This window comes from Chlorocebus sabaeus, chromosome 3 (genome assembly GCF_047675955.1).
Source record: "Chlorocebus sabaeus isolate Y175 chromosome 3, mChlSab1.0.hap1, whole genome shotgun sequence".
Lineage (NCBI taxonomy): Eukaryota > Metazoa > Chordata > Mammalia > Primates > Cercopithecidae > Chlorocebus > Chlorocebus sabaeus.
Window position 1 is genome coordinate 7416618 of NC_132906.1, and position 18297 is coordinate 7434914.

General features: G+C 35.0%; 1 protein-coding gene across 4 annotated transcripts in view; it reads left to right on the forward strand.

Moving 5' to 3' along the window:
* Positions 1–18297, forward strand: part of PAN3 (poly(A) specific ribonuclease subunit PAN3) — a 157124-nt gene that overhangs the window by 79791 nt on the left and 59036 nt on the right. For all 4 annotated transcript variants that reach the window (XM_008021813.3, XM_008021814.3, XM_008021815.3 and 1 more), the window contains one exon: positions 1839–1986. In XM_008021813.3, coding sequence (XP_008020004.3) covers positions 1839–1986 — 148 coding nt within the window. The remainder of the gene's footprint in view (positions 1–1838; positions 1987–18297) is intronic.

Genomic DNA, 18297 nt, shown 5'->3' on the forward strand with positions numbered 1-18297 from the left:
CACCAAATCAAGGAATACTAAATCAAGAAACAAGTAGGGTTTTAGGTCATCCTTTTCAGTTCTTAATTCAAATTCATTGTTGGGTAGATTTCGGCATCCGTGGTTATTGAATCTGTAGAAGTTACAGTTCTGTGTGTAAATCTTAATAGTTAGGTTAATTTTAATAACTTCCACTCATACATATTTGGAGGTCCTTTGTAATTTATGAAAGGTAGGATGGACCTCCCCCTCCTTTTTCCTTTTTACAGGGTCTCAAAAATAATAAAAATAGGCTTTCAAAATAATAAGGTTAGAGAAACTCATTTTTAAAATCGGTCTGTTATTTACTGTAATTATAGGTTATATGTGAAATAGAAACTGGGTAATACCTGTTTCTCAGGAACATTCTAAAAATATTCATATTGTGTATTATTTTCCTTATGTAATTTTGGTGTCTCCTAGTAATCCTACGTAATCCCGAAGTCCATGTCTCTAGCCATTTTGGACTCTTTTATCATGATATCAATGGCTTTTATCTTGACCCTCAACTTCTAAGACTTAGGTTTAACTGGGACGTACTGGCCCTGTTATACTTTTTATTCTGTTGGTAGCCATTTGTTCCCTTATAACTAGGAAGGTACTACATTAGTAAAATGCAGTGGCTTCTTTTCTCCTCCAGAAATCAAGGAATTGGCCATCCGTTTAGAGAACATACCACTATTTTGGGGAATGTTACAATTGGAAATTAAAAAAAAATACATTTAAGTCACAAAAGAGGATTTTTTCCCCTTTGGAAAATATAGCCTCAGGCCTGATTTTACTTTTTCAGAAATTCGTGCCTTAGATGTGGCAGTAAAAGATTGATTCCGTAGTTCTAGTATATTTTAATTAAGCCCAGATTTAGCATTTGTTCTATATTTTATCACCTTTTATTTAACTTTAGCTGGCACATAGCTGATAATACTCGTTTTGGAGTTTATATTTGGGTTAGCCTGGTGACTTGTTACCTTCCAGATCTAGTATTTTGAACTCTAACTTGGCAGTATTTTGAACTCTTAACTCATTCATATTAAATGGGGAAGCTATTATTTCTGCCTCCTGTGGAAATTTAATGTGGACAATATGTAGACTTTTTATGAATCTTACGTATAGTCTCATATGTTCTAGTATTTCTTAAAGCTAAAAATACCATGCCACTTGAATATATAAAGAGTTGTAGCATAGTACCACTGTGAAAAAGATGTTTTCCATGTAATCTCATAGCCAAATATTTTTCAGTGTAACAAGTCACACATGGTACTGTATGGGCATTAGGATCACTTTAGTTTTTCTTATATCTTGATTCCTCCCATATTTGCCTTGTTTTTAAATGTTTTTCTAACCTTTACTTTGTTACTTAAATACATGATACCATATTATTAGGGAAATGTTTGAAGTAACTACAAAAAAGAAAGTGATTAATATTGGAAGAAAACAGTTTTGACCTTTATCTTGGTAGAAGTGGTTTAAAGATACTAAACTTGAAACTTGTTGCTCAGTTTTGAGGTAATCTCAACCTCCCGGTTCTCTAAAACATAGTAGTTTGGTAATGATGCATGCTTGATAATAAAGACAAATTTTACACATTACTGAGGTTAAAATTCTGCAAATGAAATGATTAAAATCTTCAAATTTGATGATCAAATTTCCTTTAAGAAATTTAATTATGACCTACCAAAATATGGAACCTAAAACACTTGTTAATCCTTTCAAGAATATATTTTACTTAGTAAATAAAGCACTGTGGAATATGCCTAGTAGATTCAATGTCTTTTTTCAGCTTAAAGTGTGTTAACTTACTATATTTGATTTTTAAATAGACACCAAATCCTACTGCAAGCGAGTTTATTCCTAAAGGAGGATCAACCTCCAGGCTGAGTAACGTGTCCCAGTCAAATATGTCTGCCTTCTCTCAAGTTTTCTCTCACCCATCCATGGGAAGCCCTGCTACTGCTGGATTAGCACCAGGTAAGTTGAGTAACTATTTCCAGTGAGTTCCAGATACCAAATCTGTAAGCACCATTTACTATTAATTTATCAGAACTGAAATTGTATACTTGAATGATTCACACTTGAACAAATTATGAGCTTTATGTTCTAGTTTTTGGTACCATAGGCCAAATGTGTAGTTGAGAATTTTAAAGCAAAATTTAAATATGAATGAAATTACATATAAGAATTTTTATATGTAAAACTCACAAAAAATTTAAAGGGGAAAATGGTTATTTAGGAAAAAAATCTATCTTTTTGTATTTCTCTATTTTTAAAACTTCGTGCTGTTCCACTAAAACTTATAAAGGCATCAGAAATAACGGGAATATTTATGTACATATGCCTTAGATCTACATATGCCTTTTGTATTAACTTTCTAAAAAATAATTTATATCATTCTACATCTTTAGATGGTATTCCCTTTCAGATGTTTGATTATAAATGCTATAGTAGTAATTTTAAATTGGGTAAAGTATTATAAACAGTAGTAAAAATATATATATATTACATAAGGGATCATTGCAGTAGAGAAAACACTTTTTAGTCATCTTCTGCCAAGTGCACCAGTAATGACAGAAGAATCTCAGCAAATGTGCTTGTACTCCGGAATTCCTGAAGGCATAGTTCAGTGCGACCCTTTGAGAAATCTATGATTCTTTGCAGTCTTTGTTTTTATCTTAAGAATTCATGCAGATTTTTGCATCTATTACTCCATAATGTTTATTTTAATATAAAAATATTTAAATTTTTAAAATTAACATCACTTATCCCCACTGCTGTATACCTTGATTTGGAAAGCAAGGTGATATGCACAATCATATTTAATTAATAGTAAGTCCTGAGCAGATTGGTATCTTATGTTTGTCAAATGTTTGAGTTGCACACACAAATTATGCTTCTAGAACCTATACAGGAAAATCAGCACTTGGTCTTGGACATTAAAAAAAAACAGAAACAAAATGAAATATATATACCCACTAAAAGCCAAAGGATGTATCTAGGTCAGCTGGGAACTGGTACTGCCTCCAGGGCTTAATCCAATTAGTAAGTAAATCTTTGATTTAAATACTGATATATCTAATTCAAGGACCTCTTTGGGACGAAAAATGGGAGAAGATAAAGATAAAGGGGAGTAGAGCATCTGTTTTAGCATTAAAGTATCAGTGTACTCAGAGCTTAATAACCTTGTGTTGCTAAGGATTTTGTCAGCACATTTCCCCACCATTCTTTCTGTCTTACTACCCTCCTCCCTTCCACTCCTCTCCCCCGACTTGTTCCCTTACCTTTTCTTCTACTTTGATTTTTTTTCAGGTTCAGTTAAATTTGTAAGCATTTTCCTTTCTTCCCTAGAAAGCAGTGTCAGAATTGAATATCTCTGGTAGCCTAAAAATTTTTTTGTAAGTAATGTACTACTATGATTTTTCTTTCATTGAGGTGTGTTTGCATTGTTTACATGAGCATAATCTACAAGTGAGCTACACATTTTAAAATTTCTTAGACAGGCATTGTCTAGACTTCTGAGCAGTGTTGTAATTCAACTTTACATGTCTCTTTCCAAAGCACCCGCAATAATGGGATCCATATAGCAATCAGAAAACTTTGGCCTTCGTAATTACATGCCAATTTATTTTGGTCTAACAATGCTTCCTTCCTCATATCAGAAATAAACATTTTGTTAACTTACTTCATGAGACTAATTTAGGCATGCCATTCAGAAAAAAATTAGCCTTTTCAATTGGAGGAGTTAAAAATATTAAAGAGAATTTTAAATTTAAAAACAGTTTTAAAAAATCCATTAATGCTTATGGTATAGGTATAAGCTTATTTGGAGGTAGGTGTATTCATTGGTCCCATTTGGACCTCACAGTTGAAACTTAGGGTGAAATTAATTAATTTAAAAGTTAAATTAGCTGGAAAACTATTCTTCTACATAGTCCTAGCATTAAATGGTTATTCTAGCTCCTCTTAATGATGAAAGTAATCACTCCCTGGAACCATTGGAAATAGGTCATTATATCATATGAAATGTATTCTTGAATTCTAATAACTATTATTTTAAAAGTGCTCTTCATTCACATGACAAGTCAGTTAAAATTTTTTTAACAATGATGAATGATTTTGCATTAATTATTTTTTCTGTTTGGTTATTGGCTTAACACTCTGGAGATGAGCAAAGAAAAAATCTTTGAGTCTGCCTTTCGGAAAAACCATTATACTCTCAGTGTCTTCCATCATTTCTTACCTACAAATGTTATTTTGTTTAAGGAAGGGTTCTTGACATTTACATTGTAAGGTTATAGAATAAATACAGAGTTTATTTACCTACGTTAGTGGTGATTTAGTTTATTTTTAATGCTTACTATTATAGGTGTAACTCATTAATTTCAGTTACAAGTTTTTAATTTTCTTTTAAAATTTCTATCCCCAAAACTATTGCCCTTGAAAGTATCAAATTACTATAAAATATGAAACCTTAAATACTTTGACACTTATGTAAACTAGGGTAACGTCATTTCATTATGTATGGGAAAGTACGTCTCTAAATATATTTTTGACCAAATATATTTGTCAAAATTTTTAGGCCAATTTATTTTGGCCTAATATTTGAGCAAAGTTGAGTGGATATTAAGAGTGCATTTCTTCAAATTATGAGGAACAAAGGCATAATGCCTGGCACAAAGGAGACCCTGAGTGAATCACATTGCTTTTTTAAAATTTGTTTTGATCACTTAAGAAAAAATAAATCATATTTTTGTGTATGTCTCAATGTAAGAAATAAACTTTATACAAATATTTGAATTTAATCACAGCTGATTAGGTTTAAAAGACATTAAAATATGTGGCATCTATTTCTATAAAATTGCATACACACCCATTTTATTCTTTTTTAATTTAAGAAATCAAGGATTTAGAGATACAGTTTTGTTATGCACATTGAACCTAGAACAGTAGCTGCATTTCTAAGTGTCTTTTGTGAAAGTAGTTGTTTTAATGATACTAAAGATATGGCACTTGGGCTTGTCTTTGAGAATCCCTACAATTATGCATATTTTTATTTTTAAATATGCATTTTTCTCTGGCAACAGCTTTTATTATCCTCTCTCAGGTTCACAGCCTTCCAAAAGTTAAGAACCATTGTTTTTTTTGTTTTGTTTTTTGTTTTTGAGACGGAGTTTTGCTCTTGTTGCCCAGGCTGGAGTGCAGTGGCACGATCTCTGCTCGTTGCAACCTCCACCTCCCAGAGAACCACTGATTTAACACAACTTAAACAAGACTAATTTCCAGAGTGTTATATAGTAAGAGTACTTTCAAGTAACACATAGCCTAAAGATACATTTTTCTACTAGCTCTTGCTTAGGCAGAGGGTTTTTTTTGACTAGATCTCTGGAAACCAAATTATGAATGTGCTTAGTATATGAAATAATAGTTTATACTTTAATTTTTGTGTCATGAAAAGCCTTTTTTTTTTTTTTGGAGATGGAGTCTCGCTCTGTCCCCAGGCTGGAGTCCAGTGGCGCCATCTCGGCTCACTGCAAGCTCCGCTTCCCGGGTTCACGCCATTCTCCTGCCTCAGCCTCCGGAGTAGCTGGGACTACAGGCGCCCGTCACCACGCCCGGCTAGTTTTTTGTATTTTTAGTAGAGGTGGGGTTTCACCGTGTTAGCCAGGATGGTCTCAATTTCCTGACCTCGTGATCCACCCGCCTCGGCCTCCCAAAGTGCTGGGGTTACAAGCGTGAACCACCGCGCCCGGCCGGAAAGTATCATGAGAACTAATTGCTGAATGTCCTTTTTCATCAGAATTTTTTTCCCAAGTATTTTTAATAGTAGACATAGTTAAGTCTTCGTGTACTTTAGATTTAATTACCTCAGTGTTAACAAATTTGCAGTGCCACAGTGTGTTTGAAAGTGACTTAAGTGCAGTGGGAACAGCACACATTTCTGGGTAGTGTTCTTGTGTATCATTTGGTGGTTTAGTGCACAGTTGTGTCTCAGAAATTGAGCGTCTCTCCTTCTGCTTAATTATTATGTGTGGGCCCTTGGGAGGGGCAGAGGTGAGTTCTTGTATTTGCAAATGTCATCACTGATTTATAAATGAGAAAACGAGTCACGGTGACTTTCAGCATTTTTCAATATTCATTCCTTCAAGATGAAAATAGTACAGGTTTATTTTTTAATAATTAGATACATTTTATTGTAAATTATTATTACTTTAGAGAGAGGGTCTCACTCTGTCGTCCATCCTGGAATGCAGTGGCATGGCCTTAGCTCACTGCAGCCTCCAGCTCTGGCTCAAGCAATTCTCCCACCTCAAACTCCTGAGTAGCTGGGACTACAGACACATGCCAATTAAAAATACTCTTTTTAAAACTTTTTTGTAGAGACGAGTTCTCACTTTGTTTTCCAGGCTGGTCTCAAACTAACCTCAAGTGATCCTTTCTCTTCAACCTTTCAAAGTGCTAGAATTATAGGGTGAGCCACCCCACTCAGCCTTTGTTGCATATTATTAAGGCAAACTCATAAAATTGATATGGGGAGAATCATTTAATTATTATACCAAAATTAGCATTATTAAATAATTGTATTCATTTATTACCAAGTTTATTGTAGGTTTTTGGGAAAATAAATCTGAAGAAAATTATGTTCTTAGATCCAGTTTTTAAAAAATACTGAACAGTCATTTCTTACATATTCCTGAGGTTATGGTGCCAAATTGGTGGGTAAAATTGGCTAATACCCTTTTTAAAAAAAAAACATTTTTAGCTTGAGAAATAGGTGAGGGAGAAAGGGAAGGAAAAGAAAAAGGGGAAATTAATGTTTGTCATTCTTGTTCAGAAATATCAAAACTTATGAATGTTGTAGACTAAAAGTAGTTATTTGCTCATAATGTTGAAGGGTTGGGATAAGCAGATCATTTTCAGTTTTAAAGTTCTGTGCTAAAAAATAAAATTCTGTGATTGATTAGCTCTATGGCATTTCATATCATAGATGAGGAAATGGAGGTTTTATATATTTAAATTACATAGTAGTTGGATTAGGCAATAGTATGATATTGGTTATCAATCTAAGTGGAAACCTTTGGGATTTACATAGTCCAGCCTTGTGCCAGTCTAGAGGTGGCATTTCTGACAGATTGTCATCTAGTCTCTGCTTAGCCACTTAACAGTAACATAAGGAATTCATTAACTAACCAAGGCAGCCAACCAGTATACATTTTAACAATTTGAATATAAAACTCAGTCTTCTGCTAAACCAAAGTCTGTCTTGTCTATCTTCCAGCCACTTGTCCTAGTCCTCTCCTTTTTTGTTGAATGGGAAAACAAATTTTTCCTATATGATAGTGCTTTTAGTTATTTTATTTTTCAGACTGGTTCTGTGTGTGTCCATATAACTGATTTATTTGTAAGAGACAAGATGGCATCAGGCACTGGGGAGAAGTGTTACTCAATTCAGCGAATTGTATAGGTCCAAATTGTGAACTCTTGTAAGTCATAAGGAATGGAACACTAGTGTGGGTAAAATAAAATCCACAGATATGTCTACCTAGCTATATTACTACTTTGATATCCAGCTAAGGAGTGTACCATTGGAAAAATAGGAAACTCTTTGGAAACTGTTCTTTTTCTGGGAAAACATGATGAATCTATGGTGTCGAAGATGGTGAATATCTAAGCTCAGATTTTAAATTTCATTATGTGTTTTAGGGCTCTACATTAAGTGTTTCAAGGCACAAAAACTCTATAAGCTATTGCTTTAGATTACTTTGTGTTTACTAAGTGATATAATTATTAAAAATAAAATTATAACCGTATTTATGTAGTTCTTAAATATCAGTTTTAATTAACATAACATAACAACATAACATAACAGATTTTCCTTGTAATTGTTTCTCAGAAGTCTACTGTTAAATGGATTCTGTGGGATAGTCAAATAATTATAGCTCAAATTAATTTGATGTTTCTGTCTAAATTGAATTCTTTAAATTAGTTTTGTACTTAATATCAATAATGGTAGTTTGGCATTAAAGTATCCTTCTAATTGTTTTAAATATTAATTAGATTTCCTAAACATCTCACAAATTGCTTAAGAAGAAGGGACCATGCCATTTCTCATCTAGTACAAATTTAGGTATAAATGGTGCTTAATAAATGCTTAATAGATAAGGCTTCATTTTTGTCTTGGAAAATACTTTCGTAATTGTTAGGTATCTCTTAAGTACAGTGAATTTTAATTAATAAACATCTTTGAAGAACTTCTAAAAACTGCAAATATTCAAGAATATGCAGGTGAATAGTCAAATGAGGAACAGAAATGTGCCTGTTGACAAAGTTTAACAGCATCAAAGCTAGAGTCACTGTGTGTTTTGAGATGCTGAAGCATTCTTATAACCAATTAAAGTATTTGTATTTTTACATTGCATGTTCCTACTCTTTGTAACTACTTTGTTTTTCAGGTATATTCAGCAGATTCATTCAAATCTTTCCAAGTTCTTTAGTTTGGAGATTACTTTCTACATTAAAAAAACAAGTAAAGTAACTATTTTATGATTAAGATCAGGGATCTCAAGGTTTTTGTGAAGTGGACCTTTTAATTGCCCTGTAATGAGGAGCTCATCCTAGAAGGAAGCTCCTCTGTGTGTGCATGTGTAAGGACACAGATTGTGATGCCCCTGGGAAAGTTACTAACAGTAGAACTGTAGAATCATAACAGGGTTGGGAGTGCCTGCTGGCTATATTCCCTTCTCAGTTGGGAATTTCAGGAAACTGAGGCGAGACGTTTATGGCGCAGAGAGGGATGTGGCTGCTGCAGCTGGCTTGGAGACCTGTCAGGTAAGGCTTAAATAGCTACCAGTAGATAATATTCTACTGGTTGTGGAATCCCTGGTTAATGGGTCCTGATAGGTGTAAGAGTTCCTACTGTGAGCTTCCTGTTTAAATCTCATTGAATTGGATGTTCTGTCCCATAATTAGGGGGTAGGGGCTGGATGGGAGTGGGTAGGGATTCCCTTTAACGATGAGTTACTAATCCAGTGATCTACAGCTGCAGCAAAGTCTCTTGCTGCTCTTGGACTGCTTTCAGTGTGTTGTGACTCCATTGCCTTTAGAACCTGGTACCGGTTCTACTGAAGCAACTATGTGATTTTCAGCGTACCGCTTGGTTTCTGTGTTTTAGAGTCTTCAGTTCTATAAGAAGGTAATAGATGATTTTAAGTCTTTCTGATCTAAAATTCTGTTTTTTTGAGACGTGGAAATCTGTAGAAGCATAGAGGACAGTAAACAGAGACAGAAATGAAGACAGTGGTGAGAAGTAGTAAAAAGGGAAGGATAACATTTGTACTAGACTTAAGAAAGATTTTAGAAGGTATATGGACTTCTTGACATTCTGTGTAAGTAGAAAATCTTCCCATGGCTCCCTTTGTTTCATAGGTGGAGATGAGGGGAGTTTTGTTGTTCAGCAATATAAGATTAGATTCTGGGGTGAATCAGAGTGTTGTATTGGTTCTGGATGAACTAAGAAGCAGAAAGAAGAGGTATAAATAAATGCCCAAGAATATTTCTGATCTGATTCACAGCTGAATGTGGAGAGTTAGATGTCCACCTTCCTTCTACCTCCTTCTTTAGTCAAGTAGGTTGAGAGCACCAGGGATCGTTTTTTCTTTAACCTTTTAGCTCAGTGATACCCAGAGCAATGTGCCTATTCGGAGGAGAAGACAGTGTTTGTGTGAATAAATTTACTGTTCTGTGTGTTACATTTCTAGTTGGGAGTGGTCCTGTAATTCTATAGGAATGAATCAGATGGTTGTAGCCCCTTCTGCTTCTTAAATTATCCTTTGATTCTTCTCAGCTTGACCATGAAATTCATCTTTTTCTTATTCTTAACTGCCTTTCAGATGTAGTTACTCTAGAGTAGGGCATGTAGGTAGGGTCTTAGTAAAAGGAGAAGTTGGCTAGGATGCTCTTCACTTAGCTTATAAGGGACACAGGTCAAGAGCTTCTCAGGCTTCTCAAGATGTGGCCTTTTTCAAGTCCCCAAAGCACATAGGCATGTAAATCCTACTCATAAATGCCTGTGGATTGCATATTTATTATGGTAATAATGTTTAGTTCTAAATTTTTCAGTCGCGAATCTCTTACATATTGGTATGTCTGAAATAAGATGTTTTCTTATGATTTCATAAGTACTTTCATATATTTTACATGTGGTTGTCTAGATTTTAGTGTGGTATTCCTGTACATAGTAACTAATAACTAATAGTCATTTGGTGGGGGTACCTTTGAGAAAACAGTAAAATTAACATCAGTAAACAATAAATTAACATTAAGATTAAATATATTAACATCCTATTGATGTTAATTGATATTGATGTGAAAGGTACCAGAGTATTGACCAGCTGCTCTCTAACCCATAGTTAATATAGGTTATAATCTTACTGCTCACTGTGCGCGAGGTGGTGTAAGTTAAACTGTTGAAACAAGTAGGTCCAAAATGTAATGACATGGCTTAATATGACAAAAATGTGTTTCTTGCTTTTGTAACACTCCCAAGGCAGGTGTTCAAGTGGCTAGGATGCTCTTCACATAGCTTATAAGGGACACAGGTCAAGAACTTCTCAGCATCTCTCAAGTGAGCTAGAAAGGAAGAGGGAAGAGCATGAAAGAGCAAGAATGGGAAGATGGGATGACCCAAGCCTGAAAGTTTTTCCTATGATGACTTTTGACTAAAATCTGGACTTAAATTTTATTTTAAGCAGCCTGGCTACATTTCCCAGCCTCCTTTAGAAGCAAAAGTTTCAACAGTTGATCCTGGTTATTTCATGAATATACATTTGGGATATTTTCTCATTTGTGTCTTTTGTAATGACTTTAAAAATATCACCAAAGCAGCTGCAATAACTGATTTATCTAGCGTCAGGGAAAATGAATCTTTCCAGCATACTTGAATTTTTTGGATATCAGAAGCTTACAGTTTTAATTGTCAGAACTTTATATTTTCACAAATTTTTCCATAGTACTCTCTGACTTAAAACAAAATATAATCTTATTTTTTGATGTTCAACTATATGTGCCTCAGTAATTGTATTGAACTATAATACACTGATACCCTTTACATATCCAAGTTTATAGAACAGTTTATTTCAAGTTTTGTAATTACTTAGATTTGTTATTCTTGCCACTGGTCTTCTGCTCCAATGAATTAGATTATAACTTTTTGAAGGTAAGGTCTTTCTCTTGCTTCTGAATCTCTTAAAGTGCCTGAAAGTAGTGCCTTGAATGGCCATAATCTGGCAAGCTTACTTTATTTTTTTGTTTTTATTGGCTTTTTTATTGGTAACTCTGTTGTGCTGTTTATGACAGTGATTCTCAAATTTCAGTTTACCAGAATCACCTAGAGGCTTCCTAACCCCCCCAGTATTTGCATGGTCCCATCCCCAGAGTTTCTGGTTTAGTAGCTCTGGGTGAACCAGGGAAGATTTGCTTTGCTTATGTGTTCCCAGGTGTTGCTGATGCTGCTACTTGTCCTGGGACTTCATTTTGAGAATGACTGCTCGATTTAGAACTTTTATAATTCTTATCTCCTCTTTCCTCTTAAACTCCCTTTCTCCTCTTCCTCCTAATCTGCTGAGAGCTAAGGACACAAATACATCTAGTACCTCTTTTTTTTTTTTGAAATGAGAAAAAGGCTTTGAGTCAAAGACTTGAATTGTTACCTGTGAATAAGGTACATGAGCTTTTTATTATCTTTTGGCTGAGGCTAGTATCACTTCATTTCTGAAGTGTTAATGTCTGTGTTCTGAAAAACTAAGGTTATCGTTGAATTCATGAATATAGGGGTTGCTGATGCTTAGTCATGAATAAATCTGGGAAACAGGGATTCCTTCCACCTTGGTAATGTTAGTGAGACAAAATGTAAATTAGTTACTATAACTTTTAGTTTTTCAAGATACTTAGAAAATGAGTAGCATAAGTACCGTGGCTGTTTAAAATTTAAAACCTTCAAGCAGAGTCCCGTGGATGGGGTGGGGAGAGGAACAACCCTATGGTTCTGGAACTAGTAATCAGATATCTTTTATTTACATGTTACACTTTAATATGTATGTTTTAAAATTGTTACAAAAAATCAACTAAATTGTTCACATGAGAATGTGTCATGGCAACAAAAGAAAGAGAAAATAAGAGGAAAAAACTACATTGTTGTTCATGTTAGATAAATAAGAGGCGCTTATTGATTCAACCACAGTTTTCTTGAGATCAACTTTAATTTTTGTTTGTACTTTGGTGGTAACTTTTTTTCATTGTAAAGAAATCCAAAATTAAAATTACATTGTTAACTAAATCTTACTTTTTTTGTGTGAAATTTTGTAATTAATTTTCATAAGACACTCTTGTCTTAGAGTAAGTTTCTTGTTTGTAAAGAAAACAATACGACTTATCACTATGAATGAAGGACACCATTTACTCAAACATTCACTACCACTCGAGAAGAAAAAATGGTTCTTTTGAACCAAAAAAGTTATATTTAGTAGCTAACATATGAATTATATAAATTGACATGTGCCTGAGATTGGTCAATAAGATTAAATAGATTTTATGAGGATGCTTTAGGGTACTTAATTATTTTATTAATGTTTACAGTATTTCTAATACCAGATAGTCTAAGATATCACAGATAGATATTTAGCCAAAATGAAGTATGATTATATAAATTAGTTGATGAAATTCTGTAGTTATTAAAGGGAAAATCAGAGATGGAAATTAAGTTGCAATTATTTTGGCTAGGTCCACATGGCCTCTATTAAAGGTGGTTTACATATAAAAATAAGTCTAGGCAACACAGCATGACTTGGTCTTTCAAAACAAATAAAACAAACAAAAAACAACCAAGGCCGGGCGCGGTAGCTCATGCCTATAATCCCAGCACTTTGGGAGGCCAAGGCGGGCGGATCACAAGGTCAGGAAATCGAGACCATCCTGGCTAACATGGTGAAACCCCAGCTCTACTTAAAAAATACAAAAAATTGAGCCAGGCGAATGCCGTGAACCTGGGAGGCAGCGTTTGCAGAGAGCCGACATCGTGCCACTGCACTCCAGCCTGGGCGACAGAGCGAGACTCCGTCTCAAAAAAAACACAAACCAAAAAAACAACCATAGGCAGGTATGGTGGCACACACCTGTAGTCCCAGCTACTTGGGAGCTTAAGGCAGGAGGATTGCTTGAGCTCAGGAGTTCAAGGCTGGAATGAGCTATGATCACACGACTGATCTCCAGCCTGGGCAGTACAGTGAGACCCTGTCTCTAAAAATTAAAATAAATAAATAAATAAAACTTTTTAGAGCGTGTTGAAATTTGTCATTTTATTGCATAATATAAGGAGAAGATTTTGTACTTTTAATCAGTTTATAGTGTTATAATTGAAATGTCACTGTTATGCGGTAATAAGGTAAACATTTCGCACTTTTCCTTTATATTTACTCAAAAGTGAAAGCCAGTTCTTGTTTACTTCTCAAAAAAATGAAAAAGAATACTTTATTTGTAATATATTTGTAGTCTCATTCACAGAATTCCTAGTCCCCCCCACCCCCACCTTTTGGAGGCCGTAAAAATGAGGATGAGGGGTTAGAAATTTCCAGAAAGTTACTGTTAAGATAGACATTGAAAGATAGCAAAATAAAAGTAGAATTAGGTATTATAAAGAGCATAGTCTTTGAATCCAAGGTTCGGTTTACCACGAATCTAGATGTTGCATACTTCAAGAATAGGAAATTCTTCTATCACATCTTAAAAAACTGTTGTTTTAGTGGTAGCTATTGATTGGACCCACTTTAAGTGGGATATATTATATTTGCATATAGAAGATGAAGTTCTAATAGCATCAACATAAAAAAAATTCTATGAAATAAATGTATGCTCACTTTGGCAGCACATACACTAAAATTAGTTTCGAGGATGAGCAACCCTTATCCAAAAACATATTTTTTTAAAGACTCCTTTTTATTATGTTAGGCTAAAATTGTGTTTCTTTTTTTTTTTCTTTTTTTTTTTGAGACTGAGTCTCGCTGTGTCGCCCAGGCTGGAGTGCAATGGTGTGATCTCAGCTCACTGCAAAGCTCCGCCTCCCAGGTTCACGCCATTCTCCTGCCTCAGCCTCCCAAGTAGCTGCGACTACAGGTGCCTGCCACTACTCCCAGCTAATTTTTTTGTATTTTTAGTAGAGACGGTGTTTCACCGTGGTCTTGATCTCCTGACCTCGTGATCCGCCCGCCTCTGCCTCCCAAAGTGCTGGGATTACAGGCATGAGCCACCGCGTCCGGCTTATTAGGCTAACATTGTAACCTGTTGACAGAAAATAACATAACTATGATCTATGGGGAAATCTGGCCTCTATGAAAATAATGATTTGTGAGTGTACATATTCCTCATCAATTTTACAGAATAGGTTTTTAGGTTAGATTCACTGTAAGACTTATCTGAATTTACAGATTAGAATACTATTATCTTTTTTTTCTTGAGTAGCTTAATAGATATCCAGCATGCATATTGTTAAACTAGAATATGAAAAATTTAAATCAGTAATTCTCAAAAGTAAATGTATTGGTGTAGTTAGGAAATTCATGGGTATTAACTTTGGATGGTTGCTTTTAGTAATTCTTTAAAAGTGGAAAAAAATATGTTAAAAACCTCATATAGAGGAGAAGGGATTTTTGTGATTTGCTCAAGTGCATTTTTTCCTAATATTTTGGAAATTATGCACTTTTTTTTTTTTTGAGGTGGAGTCTCACTCTGTTGCCCAGGCTGAAGTGCAGTGGCACGATCTCAGCTCACTGCAACCTCGGCCTCCTGGGCTCAAGTGATCCTCCTGCCTCAGCCTCCTGAGTAGCTGGGATTACAGGTGTGTGCCACCATGCCTGGCTAATGTTTGTATTTTTAGTAGAGAAGGGGTTTCACCATGTTGGCCACGCTGGTCTCAGACTCCTGACCTCAAGTGATCTGCCTGCCTTGGCCTCCCAAAGTGTTGGGATTACAGGCATGAGCCATAATGACCGGCCTGGAAATTATGACATTCTTATTAGAATTGTGACTTACTTTGTTTGGAGGAAGAGTATATTGTGTAGCTGTGTGCATTTTTTATGTTGCAAATTAATTTTGTGCTTGAACATTTATTCCTTGAGGAAGCTTTAAAGCTACCTCAGGATGTCATCAAATCAGTGTAGAAGTTAAATAGGCTTTTATAGTTTCACTGGCAAATATCAGGTTTATAGTCTTTGTAAAATCTAATCTCCCTGATGTTTTCCCTTTGTATTTCTATAAAAAGAATATAGCTGCATTTGTTTCAACAGAAATTCTGTTTTATTGCATTAACATTGGTTTCATGTTAATCTTTTAAAAATTAACCAAAGATGTGTATCAGCATTTCCTAAGGTGCTTTTAAAATATGCATTGTTGACCAGGACCCCTAAACCTACTAATTCAGTTTCTCATCCAGATCCTCCATTTTTCTTTTCTTTCAGTTCTATAAATGTCTTTTTTGGAAAGCCTTTAAAGGTATTGTGATGTCAATCCTGTTTAAGAACCAGTGCCTTAAGAGAGTTGAGGCAGTTAAGAAGCACTAGTGTGGTCTGGTACAGTGAGGGAGAACAGGCTCACCCTTCCTCATACTTTCAGTTCCACATGGGTTTTGTTGTTGTTGTTATTTTAGGAGACAGGGTCTTGCTCTCTTTTCCAGGTTGAAGTGCAGTAAAGTGATCATAACTCACTGCAGCCTTGAATTCCTGGGATTAGGCAGTCCTCCCACCTTGGCCCCCCAAAGTTGAGATTACTGGCTTCCACATGTTAATAATTAGAAGAAAACATTAACATATTGTCTTAAAATTTTTCATGTTTTGGAGTTTGGTATGATTATTAAGATACTATCTGTATGCATGTGAATGTATAATTTCTTTGTGCTATAAAAATTATAGGTAACAAAGATTTTAAACTGATTAATTCATTTTCCCATCTTCAGTTTTCTCTTTTGCTACCTAAGCTATGTGAAAATCTCTTAATTACCTTAGGAGTATGTGTCCTAACTTGTCTTCATACTTCAGTTCAGTTTAGAATTTATTAATTCTTATCCTACATTCTGTTTGCTGAGTTGAGGCTTTTTCTTGTCTAGGCTTTTATGAAGTTGAGTAAAGTGATCATTTCTCTTAAGTATTATTTATTTTTCTTTCTTTTTTATTTTTCTTTCTGTTTTTAATTGCAAAACTTTCATTTTAAGGAAGATTCTTGAACAGGACACCTAAGATTTATTTTTGTGCCCTTCATTTTCCGTATCTACTTGGCTTTCATATTATATCTATGAACTGTCTTCTATTTTCCTTTTTTTGCTCTTGCCATCATAGCCTCTTTCATGTGCTATTCGGACTAATTGGTCTACCCTTGCATTTCCTTTTTTGTACAATCACAAAAGTAATCTTAAATATAGACCAAATCATGACTAAATTGTCATTAGAATAATTTCCAAGCCCCTTACCATGGCCTGAGTAATCTTTTTTATATACCTATAATCTCATCTGTCATTCTTTCCCTTGGGTACTCCGTTCTGGCCTTTTACTGACATTCCCCAAATAATGTAAAGCTCCTTTTGACTCATGTTCTCTGCATGTGTCGTTCCTCTCATTCCTCCCATAGCTGGTTTCTTCTCTTCTTCTTAGGTCCCTGCTAAAGTGTCACTTATAAAAAAAGGCCTTTGACTAACAACGTAAAGGAAGTTTCCCACCATTATTTTCCATCCTCTTCCCCTGTTTACTTCCTTAAAATAATCAAAGGTTTTATTAAAATACTGCCATCTTTCTTTTCTGATTAAATAGACCTAGTCCCTTAAACTCTAGCTCATATAGGACCTCACTGTTTTATGAAATACATCTCCTGTTCTCTAAGAATATGTATTTGAACATGGTCAGCCTTTTCCCCATCTTTGTGCCTTTGCTTGGGCCTTATGCTGCCTGGAAGGCTCTCATATTTATTGATTAGGTCAAATGTCTTTTTCTTAGAAGTCATTTCTACTTCTGTAGTCATTATAGTATCTCCCATTTCTTTGCTTTTATGGTGTGTTGAGTATCATAGTTTTTAAATATTTTTGTCTTTCTCTGATATATGTATATTTACACACACACACACACACACACACACACACACATATGTATTTATTTTAGAGATAGGCTGTAGCCCAGGCTGGAGAGCAGTGGCTCGATCATAGCCCACTGCACCCTCAAACTCCTGGGCTCCTGCCTCACCCTATGGAGAAGCTAGGACTAGAGGCACTCACCACCATGCCTGGCTGATTAAAAAAAAATTTTTTTTTTTATAGAGTTGTAGTTGCTCCAGGCGGGTAGAAGTTGCTCCAGGCTGGTCAAACTCCTGGCCTCAAATGTTCCTCCTGCTTCTGCCTCCCAAGGTATTGGGATTACATACGTGAACCCCTGTGCATGGCCTTCATGTTAGTTTTATACGTATTTATTTCCTCCACTAAAGTTAAATGCTCCTGGGATATTTTATCCTTTATTGTGATCACATATGGAGAGCTACAGTTAAGTATTAAGATTGAACATTTTTAAGCATTTTAATGAGCTTTATGGTAGAATGTTAACTGTGAGTTTAGACCTAGGTTTTATTTGTCGGTATCTTCAATTTTTAGAATCTTGCTCAGTGCTTGATCTCATGCTGGTTCCAATGAGCTTTCACATATAGTTACAGATCAGAATCACATACAGTGCTTTGAAAATGTAAATTCTCTAGTCCCCATCTAGGACCTATTAAATCAGAAACACAGATCTGGAGCATCAGCCTTTATCTATATTTTAAAAAAATTCACAGGAGATTCTAACATATACCCCTTTACATCTAGAGTAAAAAGTGTTCAAAGTGCCAGAAAATTTGAAGGAAGGTAAATTTTATCTGATTTGAATGAGGGTATAAAGGAAAAAAGTTTCATGGAAGAGGAACTATTTGAGATGGTTTTTAAAGGAAGGATAAGTTTTTTTATCTGTTTTAAAAATAGGCGGTTGAGAATCAGTGAAGCTTGTTTTTTCTATTTGTTTTAACCAGTTTAGCATAAAGACAAATGTTCTCAGTTAATGTTTAAAAATTAATTCAGTCTGAATTAGGTAAAGACTAAACACCTGTGAAGAAAATCTCAGGCATGGTACCAAGCCATAGGCTTAGAGCAGAGTTCTTTTTATTTTTGTAGAGGTGGGGTCTCCCTTCATTGCCCAGCCTGGTCTTGAACTCCTGGACTCAAGCAATCCTGCT